This window comes from Rattus norvegicus, chromosome 10 (assembly GCF_036323735.1).
Source record: "Rattus norvegicus strain BN/NHsdMcwi chromosome 10, GRCr8, whole genome shotgun sequence".
NCBI classification, from domain to species: domain Eukaryota; kingdom Metazoa; phylum Chordata; class Mammalia; order Rodentia; family Muridae; genus Rattus; species Rattus norvegicus.
This window is the reverse complement of record NC_086028.1, coordinates 86,686,903-86,702,015: the sequence shown is the minus strand read 5'-3', so window position 1 is coordinate 86,702,015 and position 15,113 is coordinate 86,686,903. Positions and strand designations below refer to the sequence as shown.

Sequence of the window (15,113 nt, the reverse complement as noted above, 5' to 3'; positions counted from 1 at the left end):
CACATGGCAAACCACAGGCTCACTGGAGCCCCCCAGGCCCTTCCGTACAAAGGCCAAAGATTCTTCTATTTCCTTGGCTGGGACTCAATCAGGTGGAACTCTGCACCGCCCTCCCTAGTCCCAATCCAGCAGTAGTAACAGGCAGACAGTGGGAGTAGAGATTTTAATATCATAAATCAGTGGGCCTGCCTCTCACTGCCAGGCCCCTTCTGGGGCTTCCTATCTTTATATTGCCTGGAAGGCTGCCTGCAGCCAGGGCTTCCCCCATCCCTAGGAAGGATCCAGCACCAGCCTGAGAAGGGAGGCAACAGCAGCTACAGGAGTGGGAGGAGGAGGAGGAGAAAGAAGCTTGTGCAGGCGCATGTAGGTGGGTGTGTACTTATGTGTGAGAACACATGTAAAGTGTCAGGTTTATAGACCCTAGCTCAGGGACAGTACAGGATAGGAAAGGAGGTAGGGCAGGCAACACATCCTTTCTCCATGGCACTGTGGGCTACCCTATCCCAGGGACAGATAGAACAGGTTATGTGGGAAACATCCCTAAGTCTGAGCTTTCAGGACTTGAGCCCTTTGAGTCTGGTGGAGTGACAGATCCAGTCTGTGGGGACACTAGGTCTGTCTCCTTTTGAAAGCCCTGGAAAGGTGGGAGGTAAGAAGTAAAGGGAGACAGGTCTCTGCTAGAAGAATTTGACTCCTCGGCCATCGCTGACAGTGATAATCTCAGCCTTGTGCTCCTGCTGTAGGGCCTGCAGAGCACGCAGCAGGGTCGCCTCATCCAGCCCATGGAACTCTAGACAGGAAGAGACGGTCAGTCAGGGATGCTCGGTCCTCACCATGGTCGAGCTAGGAGCTGAGACCTTCCAAGGCCAGGATACTCTATGTGTATGCTATCTGCACAGCTGCAGCTGTACCTCACAACTTCTGGGCACTCCTGGGGAGCACAGAGTAGAAGGCAGCCTGTGTCAGCATGGCATGAATCAGACTTATGTCACCCTTCTCAATTCTGAAGGACCTGCTCCCTGAGCCCCCTTTCCCTTTGCTCCCACCAAATATCTGATGTGCCAGGGAGACCTTTGCCTTTAGGACACAAAGTAACCCTGATAATCAGAACTAAGCCGGTGTCTATGCACTAGACAAGGACCCTATCCAAACATACTTGTACAAACCAGGAGGATCCACCCTAATACACAGACGTGTGGTTGGTACCCCTACTCAGGAGTCTGCTGAAATTCAGAGCTAACACCTGCCCTTTCCTAATTGTAAGGGTGCCAAAGGCCAGCAGAGTATCTAGACCAGAGGTATGGGATGATACTCTTGGGAGATGCGAGAGGCAGCAGACAAGTCTTAACAGGCTTGCTCACTTCGGCCCCTGAGGGAGCCCAGCTCAAGTCAGGGAGTGAGCATTCTGGGGAAGCCTCCAGCTTTGCACAGGCTGAGTGGTGGGCTGGGCCAAGCTGTAGTGCTGAACTCACGGGGTGCTTGCTGGTGGGAACAGCAAGCAGAGGCCTGCAGGGAGGGGAGACAGCCAAGAGGTATAAAGTGCTGGATGGAGCAGTCACAGCCTGGCAGAAACCCCCACCCCCTTACCCTGGCAAAGACTGAAACCTTTGGTGATCCTGGGGATCAGAATAAAGAGTCACAGAGAAAGGGGCTAAGAAGGTGTTTACTCTATGCAAAAAATCAAAGGCCACACAAATCCTTGCCTGGCACAAACCCAAAGTTTTTAAATGGGCTGGGGGTGGGGCTGGGGGTGTTGGCCCAATACCTTCAGCTGACACCCAAAAATCTTGAGCTCTCTATAAGAAGGAACAGTGAAAGAGAGCTTGAGTCAGCAAGGAATGAAATTCCAAGCTTAATCCCCCACGCTGGTTCCTCAAGTGGCTTCTACAGCAACAACTCTGAACCTTCCCCTGAAACATCGTATAAAATGCACAAACATCCAACACAGAGTTGTTCTGCTTGTGCATTCAAGTGGTATGAAATGTTTAGATGAGAGTTTAAAAAGTTTTGCACTGGGCTGGAGAAATGGCTCAGTGGTTAAGAATACTTGCTGCTCTTACACAGGTAAAGGGTTCGGTTCTCAGCACCTACATGACAGCTCATGACAGTTCTAAGGGAACCCCTCAATGACCCCTTCTGGCCCCTATGGATAGGCACCAGGCATATATGTGGTGCATATACAGACATCCAGGTAAACACACACATAACATAAAAAAAAAAATCTTAAAATAAAACAAAAACAAAACAAAACAAAAAAACAAACCTTAGAACTTTTGCACTATGGAATTCCGAGACAGAAATGGTTAGTCTGAAGGTGCCTTAATCCGATACTGGTTGGGAGGTGGTGGCACTTTCATCCCAGAACTTGGGAGGCAGAGGCAGGCAGATCACTGAAGGATGGTTGCCAGCAGGGCCTGCCTGGTCTACACAGCAAGTTTCAGAACAGCCAGGGCTACACAGAGAAACCCTATCTTTAATAAATAAGACACTGGAGAAAAAGAGGGTTCTGATGAGAGAACTGGAAGAAGAAAAAGGCATTACCTTCCTCCTCTGTGTCTTCCCCACTGGTCAGTTCATACAGGGTGAACACAGAGTTATTCTGGCCACTCCTGGAAACCTGGGGGCACAAAGAAATGAGGGCTGAGCAAGGACCAAGAGTCTCCTGGGAGAGGGTGACCTTCAGCTCTACCTGTTTTTCTTCTCCAGGAATGGTGCCTGTACCCAAATCAGGACTGTCCCCTCTGCTGGGTCCTAGGCCCATAAACCCTACAGGCGCTATATCCGTATGTGTGCAGACACATTCAGAACCACCAAACCACAGCCTTTCACGTGTCTCCAAAGTGACCTCTCACTCTGGTTATTTTCTGTTCAGGAATGGGTGGTGTGTATTTGTTATATTTAGGCCGCTGATGCTTCCTCCCCTCCTCCTCTCTTGGGAATGTTTGGAGCTGGTGGTAAGTAGGAATTTGAGGGACAGAGTATTCTGTCGTCACACCCACACTGGTTCAGAAGGTCTCATTCATGTGGACAACGCCATGAGCGCACAGTGGGAGAGGGAACCCAGGTTTTTTTTTTTTTTTCCCTCCCTTCCTTTCCCCATTTATCTCCTGTGGCCAGAGGCTCCGGCCAACAATAGCACTCATGGTTCCCAGTATTGCATTCTCCAAACATGGCCTCACGCAGCCTCTGGCCTCCTACAGGCAAAGAAAGAGAGATTCTGTGCAGGAGAGACATTGCGTCACTGAAGGACGGTTGCCGTTGCCAGCGGGGCCCATGCTTCCCCTCTCACCCACTCCCCACTTTGCCAGGTCAGCATCTAAGAACGCCCGCTCTCTGTTGGGCACAGGTAACAATTCTTCATTGCCATGGGTCATTGCTCAGTGTTTAGCAGGGCGGCCTCACCCATTGATAAATGAGTTTCCCCCATTCTTCTGGCCTCCGCCACATGATCAGGAAGCTAGACTTATTCTTATCCAACCACTCGAGGTTCCCTGCAAAACAGATACCTATGAAGGAATCATGCTCTTCAAAAGGCACAGAGGCAAATGCCAACATTGGACAGGGTGGACAAGACTCTGCTTTCAGAACAAGAGATACCATATTTATTTTACCATTCTTATTTATATGGCATCCTGTTCTCCTTAGTCTATCTTTCTTAGGCCACAGAGGGATTTTAATTTTGTATACTAAGGAAGTGGGTAATAACTGGGCCATCTCACATCTCAGAATACTTGGGGTTTCAAGCTGGGGGAAACACACAAAACAAGTCATTAAATGGAGAGTTGCCCTGCTGTAACCTCAGAAAAAAACCCAAGTAGGAAGAAAAAAATGGGGGTGGGGGAGGGAAAGAGCTGGATAGATGGCCCAGTGGTTAAGGACACTGTTTTTCCAGACAACCTGGCTTCACATCCCAGCACTCATGTGTCAGCTCACAACTGTAACTCTAGTTCCAAGAGATCTGACACCTTCATACAGATATATATGAAGGCCAATACCACTGCACATTTAAAAAATAGTGTTGGGGGGTTGGGGATTTAGCTCAGTGGTAGAGCGCTTGCCTAGGAAGCGCAAGGCCCTGGGTTCGGTCCCCAGCTCCGAAAAAAAGAACCAAAAAAAAAAAAAAAAAAATAGTGTTGGGCTAGAGAGGTAGCTCAGTGGTTAAGAGCACTGACTGCTCTTCCAGAGGTCCTGACTTCAAATCCCAGCAACCATATGGTGGCTCACAACCATCTGTAATGAGATCCAATGCCCTCTTCTGGTGTGTCTAAGACAGCCACAGTGTACTCATATATATTAAAAATAAATAAATTAATTAAAAAAATAGTGTTTAAAAAAAAAAGACAGGTCTCTGAGGAACTGAACCCACCTTTCTTCCTCAGTTCTTCTAATACAATCTGAATCGACTCCACAGGAAGTTTCCCTGGTTTAAGGTTAAGGGGATGGGCTACATGTGAATTGGGTTAAATAAAAAAATTTCAAAAAAAAAATTTTTCAGAGTTAGGCTCATGATGAAGAGTCATCTAGGCCCCTCCTTTCCCTGCTATACATACATGCAATTCTTGAAGAAGATAGAAGTTTGCATTTCCTCAGTATTCTGGAAAGGAGGGTAAAAAGAACTAAGAGTTCTAGCAAAGTATGGTGCCATAGGCCTGTAATACCAGCTCTTATGGGATGGACAGAGGAGAATCACCAGCCCAAGGATGGGCTGGGCTATAGAGATCAGGTCTCAAAAAAGAACAAGAGTTTTAGAAAATAAAGGGTGTTACCCTTTCCTTCACTCTCTGCCCTTTTCTCCACAAATTTTACCTATGAATCAGACTGCAAAAATAAATGACCCTCACTTCCTGGGAGAGGTGGGGTTGAGTGCACAAGGTTATTAAAGATGGTTTGGGATTTGAGCCTCACAGAAAGGAGACTCAAATAGTTTTAAAGGGTCGAGTTTGTAAAGCATGGGACTTGACTTAAAAGACCCCAGCCTCATTGACTAGGGTGGGGTTGGGGGGTACTGTTTGCAAGAGTGCATATAAAAATGATTGTCTGCCATGTATTATAGCTCTTTCCCAAGTCCAGTTTGAATAGAAACCTGCCTACTGTGGGTAAAGGGAGGAGGGGAGATGCAGTCCGGGCATGTAGAAAAGTGTGGGAGTGTGTGTGGGCTATGGAAGAGCCTGAGGGAGGATACGCTGTAGCTTGACGTTGTTGAAGAGCGGGCTCTCCTGGGCTTCCATCACCGTCATGCTGGACTGTTTGTGCAGGCGGCAGAAGGACAGAACCAGAGAGCACCAGGCGGCCAGCTGCTTCTGCCGGGTGTCCACGTTCGGCTGTAACCTGCCGGGTGAAGGGAGTGGGACGCAGAATTAGAGAGTGTAAAACGACGGAAGCAGCACCAGCCCAGCAGCACATTAGGGAAGAAAGTGATGGGCTGGTTGGACGGAAGACGGCCGGCGGCTCCTTTCTCCCCCGGAACCCCAAGAGAATCATCAAGGATGAGCCCTGGGCCCCGGGGATGGGGAGGGAGCTACACTGAGCTTCTCAGGGTCTGAGCCTCACGTAAAGAAGGGCGGGAAGCGGTACTGCCACGGCCACTCGAAACTCATCGCCATCGTAGTAGCCCACAAAACCCGGAACCGACAAGGGGTTTCCGGTCTCCGCCTCAGCATGTCCGGGCCGCCAGCACAGCAGAAAGGTTCCGGACTCTTCTCGGGAGGAGCACAGCAGGATGAGAGTGGTCCTTGTCACTAGTCAATCTGCTGCTGTCTAAAGAAAAACTTCACCATGAAACGCAGAAAGAGCTCTGGGGTCTTTTGGTTAAACAAAGGAAAAAATAGTGACTAATGCAAACTGCGAGATCAGCCGAATGCAAGTAGAATCCACATCTGGAGGCTTCTTTACCTTCCTGTCAATTATCAGTTTAAACTCACGATTCCGAAATCTCCTGCATTCCCACCCAGATTGGCCTCACTCCTGTAGAACCACAGGAGCCTATTGTGTGGTTTGCATCACTATACGTGATTTTCAAAGGATCAAAACTTTTGGGTTTTTTTCCCAAAGAATCAAAACTAACATTTAGTTCTTAACCTCTCCCACAACCTCACCTTTCTAGACCCCAGATTTGGAATCCCTTTGGCTTCATCTGACTCATACCCAGCCTTTGTCTGTCTCTTTGCCTGCCTAAACTACCGGTCAGTTCGCAAACCAGAACTACTGTTTCCATTCTCCTGAGTACTTCCACTGCTGAGCTATGGAAAATTGCTGAAGACCAGCACATGTTTACTGAGACCCAGACTCGCTGACTAATCTCACTACTGGACTCTCAGGGGAGCGTTGTTGGATCTAGAAATACAAGTTTGGGAGTCTTCTGACATGACCTGCAATATGAACCCATTTGAGGGATGAGAGCGCTAAACAAAAGGTGTATTGAAAAGAAGGCTGACCTTGTGCTGCTAGGAAATGCTCACCTTTAAAGAGTAAGGGAAAACTGGGCTGTTTTCATTGGTTCCCTGTTATCCTCATTCAAGATAGTCTGTCTGTGTCTATCTTTCTGCTCCCTGCAGAATGATTATGAGACTCCCTTAATCTCTCTGTCAGGATGTTTAATTCATAGCTGCAAAGTTCCTTCCCATTATCCTTCCCTTTTCTTTGGACTCAGAAGCGTCATTCTTCCTTTATAAGACTTTGTAACGGGGTTGGGGATTTAGCTCAGTAGTAGAGCGCTTGCCTAGCAAAGCCCTGGGTTCGGTCCCCAGCTCCGAAAAAAAGAAAAGAAAAAGACTTTGTAACACATTGCCATCACTTATGCCTCTATTTCCATTTTCTTCAGGACATCACTGTCTTCATGCCTCTCTCCCTTTCTTTGTAGCTCAGTTTATTCCTATTTAAAAGCAATGTTAGTTGAGCATGCTTTTAATCCCAGGGCTCAACCTTTAATTCTACTGTCTCAACCTTCTGAGAACTGAGATTATATATGTGTGACGTGTCTGTGGTCTTAAAAAAAAAAAAAAAACAAAAAAACAAAAAAACCACAAACAAAGAAAAAAACATGAGGTCCTATTGGGTGACCAGACTGGCCTTGAATTCTTATTCTTCTGTCTCAATTTTCCCAGTGATGGGTTTATAAGTGTGTTCCACCACACCTAGTTTTCTCTCATTCTTATGTTTTTGCTTTGTTTTGCTTTTCAAGACAGGGTTTCTCTGTGTAACCCTGGCTATCCCGGAACTCCCTCTGTAGACCAGGTTAGCAGTGAACTCCAAGATCTGCTTGCCTCCACTTCCTGAGTGCTGGTGTTTAAAGGGGTGAGAGCCACCACTGCCTGGCTCTCTCACATTCTTCAAAGGTGAGTATTTACCTAAAGTCAAACCTCAACTATCTTCTTTTCAATACATTTTAAAAACTCTTATACATTCTATGGGTTCATAGTGTAGTTCAGGGCAGAAATAATCCCCAAATAATATTTCTACATTCGCCTGCTTTTTCTTCCCCCATCCCCTTTTTGATTCTCTGTGGGGCATAATGACTTGTCTCATTGTAACCTCATGTTATACATCACTTTGTTTCTTTCTTTCTTTTTTTTTTAAGATTTATTCATTTATTATATATAAGTACACTGTAGCTGTCTTCAGATACACCAGAAGAGGGCATCAGATCTCTTTTACAGATGGTTGTGAGCCACCATGTGGTTGCTGGGAATTGAACTCAGGACCTCTGGAAGAGCAGTCGGGTGCTCTTAACGCTGAGCCATCTCTCCAGCCCCATCACTTTGTTTCTTTTCTTCTTTGTTTCTTTTCTTCTTTGTTTCTTTTCTTCTTCTTTCTTCCTTTTTAAATTCCAGACAGGGTCTCATGTATCCCAAACTCTTCTGGAATTCTCTATGTAGCAAGAAATGATGGTGTTAAACTTCTGCTCCTCCTGCCTCCACCTCTTGATTGCAGAGATTAGAGGTGTCCACTACTGCACCTGGTATCATCTTTCTTTTTGTTTTTTTTTTTTTTTTCCTTTTCTTTTTTTCGGAGCTGGGGACCGAACCAAGGGCCTTGCGCTTGCTAGGCAAGCGCTCTACCACTGAGCTAAATCCCCAACCCCATCATCTTTCTTTTTTAAAGAAGGCATTCGTTTCTTTTTATTTACGTGCATATATGCATTTATGCGAGTGCCCATGGAGACAAGAAGAAGACCCCTGGATCTGTTATTACAGGTGATTGTGAGTTTGCCTGACATGGATGCTTGGAATAGAACTTTGGTTCTTCGCAAGAGCAGTGATCAATCTTAACCTCTGAGATATCTTTTTACTCCCCCCCCCCCCCGCCACATATTTTCCCCTTAGGTCAGCTCTGAAGGTCAAAGTCTGACTTATCTCTAACACCTCTCCTTTACCCCCTCATGATGGATGATCCTATAGATTCTCTTCATTGATTTTAATCATAATTCTTGCTTATAATTAGTTTTACCTCTTCACTCATCAGTTTGGCTAAATCTTGATCTTCTCACTCCTGGATTCCTTTGTCATTGTTGTTTATTGGGACAGGATCTCAGTATGTAAGCCTGGCTGGTCGGGAACTTGCTACATAGATCAGGGCTGCCTCAAACTCAGAGATCGACTTACCTCTGCCCCAAGTGTTAGGGTCAAAGATGTGAGCCACAAAACCAGTCTTTACTCCTGGAGTCTTGCAATGACTTCCTAATTCACGCTCACTCACAGTGTCTGCTCTAGGGGAGTACTAAGGCCTTGCCGTGCGCCAACTCTGCAGTCATCCTCTCCTGTTACATGCTATGGTTTGGATGTGCAATGTTTCTTCTGAAGGTTTATGTGTTGAAGGCTTGGGCTCTACCTGTGTTTGCTATGGTTTGGGTGCTCAGCTCCCAAGGAATCTAACTTTATCGACAGGTAATTCATAACAAATTCATAGTTGAGTGGACTATTAGAAGTGAGAGACTGGTGGGAAGCAATAGGTCACCAGGGACATGCCCTGGAAAGCAATACCTTCCCCTTGGTCTCTGCTAGATTGTGCTCCTCAGTTGCCATGAGGCTTCTGTTTGGCCACATGTTCCCTGCCATGATGTTCTTACCCTACCATGACCCTAGAAACAACGAAACTCAATAGTGGTGCTCTGGAACATTAAGCAAAAAATAAAATTTTGCTGACTTAAGTTGCTTTTGACTACTCCTCATTTTATCACAAGCTACAGAAAGGCTAATAGCACACTCCTGTGATCATCTCGGCCGGACATGATTCCCTTCCTCCCTCCTCTTGAATATTAATTTGGGCTTTCTCCCTTGTATAACTGCCATTGTCTGTTCTATTTTTTTTTTTTTTTTAGATTTATTCGCACATGTCAAGTTTCTCAGGGGATGAAAGTCATTGAGGGTAGAAACCAGAATTGCTCTTTTCCAACACTATCCTATACACAGTATTTTATACCAGCAGGTCCCTGCTACATATTAGTAAAACAAATAAAGACACACATGCATTCCTGGAAATAGAGCAGATATCTATCTTAGCTGAAATGTTAAAATATGCTAAGGTTGCTGGGCAGTGGTTGCGCTCACTTGTAATCCCAGCATTTGGGAGGCAGACACAGGTGGATCTCTGAGTTTGAGGCCAGCCTGGTCTACAGAGTGAATTCTGGGACAGCCAGGGCTACACAGAGAAACTGTCCTTAGGTTACTGGTTCGTGATGGCATATGCGGGGTTGGGGATTTAGCTCAGCGGTAGAGCACTTGCCTAGCAAGCGCAAGGCCCTGGGTTCGGCCCCCAGCTCCAAAAAAAAAAAAAAAAAAAAAAACCCAAAAAACTGTAATGGCATATGCATTTAATCCCAGCCCTTGGGAGGCAGACACAGGAAGATCTCTGGGTTTCGGGATAGCCAGGGCTACACAGAGAAACCTTGTCTGCAAAAAACAAAACGAAATCCCTTTGGTGACAGATATGGCCTGAGAGGAGTATATCTTTGACAACACATAGGAAGGTTCCAAGAAATGCAGACATCTATCTACAAAACAGATAAGCATGTGCCAGGGAAGAGACATGCACATATTTGGCAAGCAGATATTTCAGCAGGGAGAACAGAAGCCTCTGAAGAGGTTAAGAGGGCTGCAAAAGGGATTGGGGATTTAGCTCAGTGGTAGAGCGCTTGCCTAGCAAGCACAAGGCCCTGGGTTCGGTCCCCAGCTCCGGAAAAAAAAAAGAGGGCTGCAAAAGGTAATCAGGTGTTTTCACATAAAGCAAAGTTGCTTTGCCTGTGTGTGGGAGGACCCGACAAGTGTAGCCCAGAAGTATTGGACATGAGAGTTTCCCGGTGAGGAGAACTAATCTTCCCTGCCCGGGAAACAGTTCATACACGGAAATGGTGAGTTGCAGAGAAGCAGATATGTTAATAGAATATCATAGCCATATTTCTCAAAAAAGCTAATAGAAGAGCCTGGCTAACAACTAGGTTGTAATGGAAATAACGTTTCTGAACCCCAGGGTCCAGTGTTTCTCAGCCTGGAACCTGTTCCAGGTTTTATACATTGTCTGGTTGTTGGTTTTAGTGGACACCAGGGGGCAGTGTGTGGCCATGATGGATCTCTTAGACAATGTGGGATGAAGGCCAGGAACATAAAGGGGAACAGTAGAATCCGGTAAAGGAAGCCCCCGTTGCCTTGGGCCTCAAGCCTGAGACGCTGATGGACAAATTCCTATTGGTAATCATATTTCTTCTTTCTGGCTGTAGAGTAAACTGAGGCGAAGAAGGCAAAGCTGGGCTCCTGGGTAGCCTTTTTTCCTTGCAGGGGTTATTGTAGAGGTTTCTTGCCCCTCCTCCCACACCTTCCCAACCACAGGCCCCCAGCTGTTGTCCAGACCGGAAGGGAGTCTCTTCCTGCTCATTTCCTGGAGCTGGGTTTGGATAGCTGCAGGAAAGGCCTCTCCCTGGGAGGAAAGAGTATAGGAACATGGCCTTCATGTGGAAGCGGAGGGCAGGTGAAATGAACTGAACAGCAGGGTCGTCTTCAAGCTCCGTTGCCCAGTAATGATGCCCCGTAGGACTATCATCTACACAGACCCCACTAGGAAGGGACGATTGTACAAAAACATATTTTATTTTAAAGACGACGGACATTGTGCTATCAGTTCCCCTTTCTTCCATTTCCACCAATCCGAAGGTCTGTGGGAAGGATGGGAGTAAGTGGGTAGGGAGGGGAGGAGAGATCCTGGTTCCAGCAGGGTACAGGGAAAAGATGGCTGCTGAGAGGCGGAGCCTACGCCTGCGCATCGCCGTCTTTACTCCTCCACACCACAAGCGTAACGAGGAAAGGGATGAGGCAGATGGGGGCTATGATCATGGCCAGAAGCACATCCTCTGGGGGATCGGAGAAGGTAGGCTGCACCAAGGAGCAGTTGGCAAAGTGTATCAGGTGAGCCTCAAGGATGATACTTTCTGCCAAGGGATTTGGGAAGCCCAGGCCAAACTTGTCTGCCTCGTACTCCAAGCAATACCGCAGGTTGCTGTAATACCTGGAGAGCAGTAGGGGATTCGAGTGAGGGAAGGATTGGGTCCAGGGAGAAGGATGACCCCCCACCCCCCACCCACAAAGGTCAGATCCAACTCCTGGCCTGAGCCATCCTCCTTCAACACTGCCCCTACCTGCTAATCAAAGTCCAGTTGCACCAGTCCTTGACAGAGTCCATGGAAGTCTTGTAATAATACCAGCAAGGTAGGACATTTGTTTCGTAGTCCTCCATCTTCCCTGTGGGGACAGAGGCTTCCCAATGACCACACCCCTGGCCCTCCCTCCGAGCCTTCTGATCCAGGTATTTCCAGAGTACAGTCTTCTGCCTTTAGAGAAGGGAATCCCTCTGAAAATCTCCCTAGCAGGACACTTGTGGCCGAGAGGAGCATTCTCTCCCCGAACTCTGTGGCTCGGGAATCCTGCAATGGCAATTATATTGTCTAGCCCCGCAAGATATTCACATAGACCTAGTCTTGCTCTACCTAGCCAACTGGGCCAAGGCACTGGACTGTGGCTTTGTGGGATGATAGGGAGGAAGACCATAGGAACCCCAAGAGACACCAGAGAGGTTAGCGGGCATCAGTTGGTTCTAGGATTGTCTTGTGAAAGGACTCCTCCCCCGTGCTGGGCTTATCCTTCCCACTAGGTCATTCTCCCTCAGACTTAGGCACTCACCTTTTGACAGAAGGCTGTCCTCAGTAGGATGAGATTGATTCAGGGACTCCGGAGAGGTTGAGACAGCTGTATAAAGAAATGAACCAGAAGGGTGGGGTGATATGGGGAGAGGTCTGAACAGTAGTACCTGTTTATGGGTAGCGAGCAAGGCCCTGGGAAGTCAGCACTGCTTTGGAACAAAAAGAATAATCTCCCCTCCTCCCCCATGGGATTGTCCTATTGAGGGAAGGGAACGGCTGGTACCAGATGCGTCCCAATCACTCCCGAGTCCAAAGCCCTCTCCCTCTTTGTCAGTCCTGAACCTCCTAAGACTTCTCTGCGGGGTCCGAGCAGGCACCCCAGCTTTTCTTAAGTACGAAGCAGCCTAAGTAGCTGGCCTGCGCCAAACCAGAGATGTGTTCAGGACCCATGTGCAGGTCAGAGCTGCTCCTCACGTCGGTTGGCACTCGCAGGGTGGTCCCGTGCTGGCCTCGATGGCCCAGGCCCCTTCCCCTCCCGGACCTCCCTCATCTCCCACCCGGGCCCCAACGCTGTGCTCACCGCCCAGCAGCAGCAGCAACAGCAGCAGTAACAGCGGAGGGAGGCGGAGCGCTGCGGGCCGCTGGGCGCTGGTCACAGCGAGCTGTGATCCACCCGGGGCGCGCTCTACCCGGAGCGGAGCCATCACGCCTTGGGCGAGATGGCGAGGAGGGGCGGCGGAGCTGAGCTGGCCCGGGCGGGGGCGCCTATATCCCGGGCCCCAGCCGCAGGAAGCCGCGCCGCTTCCTCGGAGGGGCTGGCACGGCGGCGGCCACGTGGGGGGCGGGCTGCAGAGGGAGTCACTGCCGCACCCGTAATTCACTCGGCCTGGATTGCCTTGGCCCACTCTCGCTTCCAGCTCGGACCGCGGGGCTGGACAGCTCCCCCTGTACCCCATGAACCGGGATCCACTTCCCATCCCGGACTAGCTCAAGTCTGCCAGCATCAGCCGAGGGATTCCAGTCGCTTCCTCCTTCTCGCACCGGAGGGGTGGGGACCCGCTGCTGTCCCAGACCTGGGGAAGAAGGAGGCGGTTGGGAGCTCCAAGGGCCTCCGATGCCTTGGTATCTGAGGCAGGGGTTTGGGTGGGAAGTGGCGGCAAGAGCTGCGCCCGCACCACTTTCTTTTCCCAGGGAACACCCACTGATGTCTGCCAAAATCCGGATAGTAGAGGGGCCTGGCCCTACTGAGAAAGGGAGAAGACGGTCAGGGAAGCAGGGTAGGGAGGTAGTAATATCTAAATAACCCTCCTTCAATGTAAATTCTGGGTCCTTCACCCACAAACCTGATATTGGAGTGCAAAAAGAAAGATGACTACATTTCCAGGAAAATGGCCACCCAGGTTGTTAGAACTAAGGGAGACACTAGAACTTTTTTTTTTCTTTTTTTCTCCTTTTCGGAGCTGGGGACCGAACCCAGGGCTTTGCGCTAGCTAGGCAAGCGCTCTACCACTGAACTAAATCCCCAACCCCTGATACTAGAACTTTCAATGTGCCACTTAGTGTTTGAGGTGAGCTGCTGCTGCTGCTGCTGCTGCTGCTGCTGCTGCTGCTGCTGCTGCTGCTGCTGCTGCTGCTGCTGGAACCCAGCCCCAAGGCAAGCATATTTTTACCACCACCAGTTTTATAGAGGAGGAGGCAGCTAAAGATTAAGGAGAGACCCCAGGACTCGAACTGAAAAGTTCTGTTCCTAAATCTATTTTCCCACTCCCCGGCCTTGGACGCTACAGTTGCCATCGGTTTCTCATGCACCATTAAGACCTTGCTCTCCTTCTGCTCTGGAGGAATCTCCTCCTTTGTAGAAAGAGACTGTACTCACTCCACAGAAGCCGGTTTTCTTTTTTTCCCTTTCCTGAGTAACTTGGCTAAGGTCGAATTTTACTGGGAAGCCCTGAGGCTCAGTCTGGGCCCCCAGGGATCCTGCCAGCTATCACAACTCAGCTGTTGCTGTATATTGGGCCAGCTATCCATTAGCCTGAATTAGCCCAGGGGCTTGTTTGATCGCACTTTTTAATTCCAATCATACAGCTGTCAGCACAAAACTTTCCCAATTACTCCCAGACATTGACCCTTGAACTCAGCTGTTGCTGTTGTCCCAGTTTACTGATCTCAGTCCACCAAAGTTATCTTTTATGGTCTCTTAAAAAAAAAAAGAAGAAGAAAAAGAAAAAGCATCTCAGGACCTCAGCTGCATCATGGCGACAGGCAGCTGGAATTAATTAATTATAGGCAGCATAAGGGGTGGTGGTGGCCCTTTGAACGCCTCAGAGTTCTGTTGGTAAGGGTCGTTCCTTCAAAGGTGCAGAGAGCCAAGTAGCCTCCGAGACGCTTCAAACTGGGGACCAAACTTTATATCTCCCATTCTTCAAAGAATCACCCTTTCCTTCTTTAGATCTTAAATGCTTTTCAATGTACATATGTGTGTGTTGGGGGGGGCACATGTATGTATGTACATGTGTGCAGGTGCCTGAAGAAGCCAGAGTAGAGTATTGGGGGGTGGGGGTCCTCTGGAGCTGAAGTTACAAAGGAGTGGGAACCACATGAGTGCTGGGAACTGAACGTCTTCCTGTGCAGGAGCAGAAAAATGCTCTTAACCACTAAGTGATCTCCCTAGCTGCTTGCCTGCCTTCCTTCCTTCCTCTCTCCTTACTTTCTCCTCCCTTCCTTCCTTCTGTCTCCTCCCTCCCTTCCTTCTTCCTTCCTTCTGGATCAGTATCTCACGAAGCTCCAGTTTGCCTCAACATAGCCAGGGAAGACCTTGAATTTGTGATCTACCCGCTCCACTTTTTGAGTATTGGGATCACAAGAGTTCACAGCCACACCCAGTTGATGTTATGCCGAGGATAAAACGCAGGGCCTTAAGCGTGCCAGGCAAGCCCTCTATCCACTGAGCTCCTTCCCAGCCCAGCACTGCCCTTGTCGAGAAGGACAT

General features: G+C 48.6%; 2 protein-coding genes across 3 annotated transcripts; both read right to left on the bottom strand.

The window, feature by feature from the left end:
* Nucleotides 1-144: 144 nt before the first annotated feature.
* Vps25 (vacuolar protein sorting 25 homolog) lies at nucleotides 145-5,686 on the bottom strand. Of its 2 annotated transcripts, none has more exons than NM_001173451.1 (6): nucleotides 5,551-5,629; nucleotides 5,183-5,328; nucleotides 4,367-4,420; nucleotides 3,403-3,491; nucleotides 2,542-2,617; nucleotides 145-790 (listed from the first exon to the last, which is right to left on the bottom strand). In NM_001173451.1, the coding sequence occupies exons 1-6, from the start codon at nucleotides 5,601-5,603 to the stop codon at nucleotides 678-680; spliced, it is 531 nt and encodes a 176-aa protein (NP_001166922.1). In that variant the 5' UTR covers nucleotides 5,604-5,629; the 3' UTR covers nucleotides 145-677. The 2 variants fall into 2 exon arrangements, with proteins under 2 accessions (NP_001166922.1, XP_038942749.1); XM_039086821.2 differs by having other exon boundaries at nucleotides 149-2,452; nucleotides 5,551-5,686.
* Nucleotides 5,687-11,059: 5,373 nt separating this feature from the next.
* Nucleotides 11,060-12,868, bottom strand: Ramp2 (receptor activity modifying protein 2). Its single transcript, NM_031646.2, has 4 exons — nucleotides 12,705-12,868; nucleotides 12,165-12,230; nucleotides 11,624-11,726; nucleotides 11,060-11,493 (listed from the first exon to the last, which is right to left on the bottom strand). The coding sequence occupies exons 1-4, from the start codon at nucleotides 12,826-12,828 to the stop codon at nucleotides 11,238-11,240; spliced, it is 549 nt and encodes a 182-aa protein (NP_113834.1). The 5' UTR covers nucleotides 12,829-12,868; the 3' UTR covers nucleotides 11,060-11,237.
* Between the last annotated feature and the right edge of the window lie 2,245 nt (nucleotides 12,869-15,113).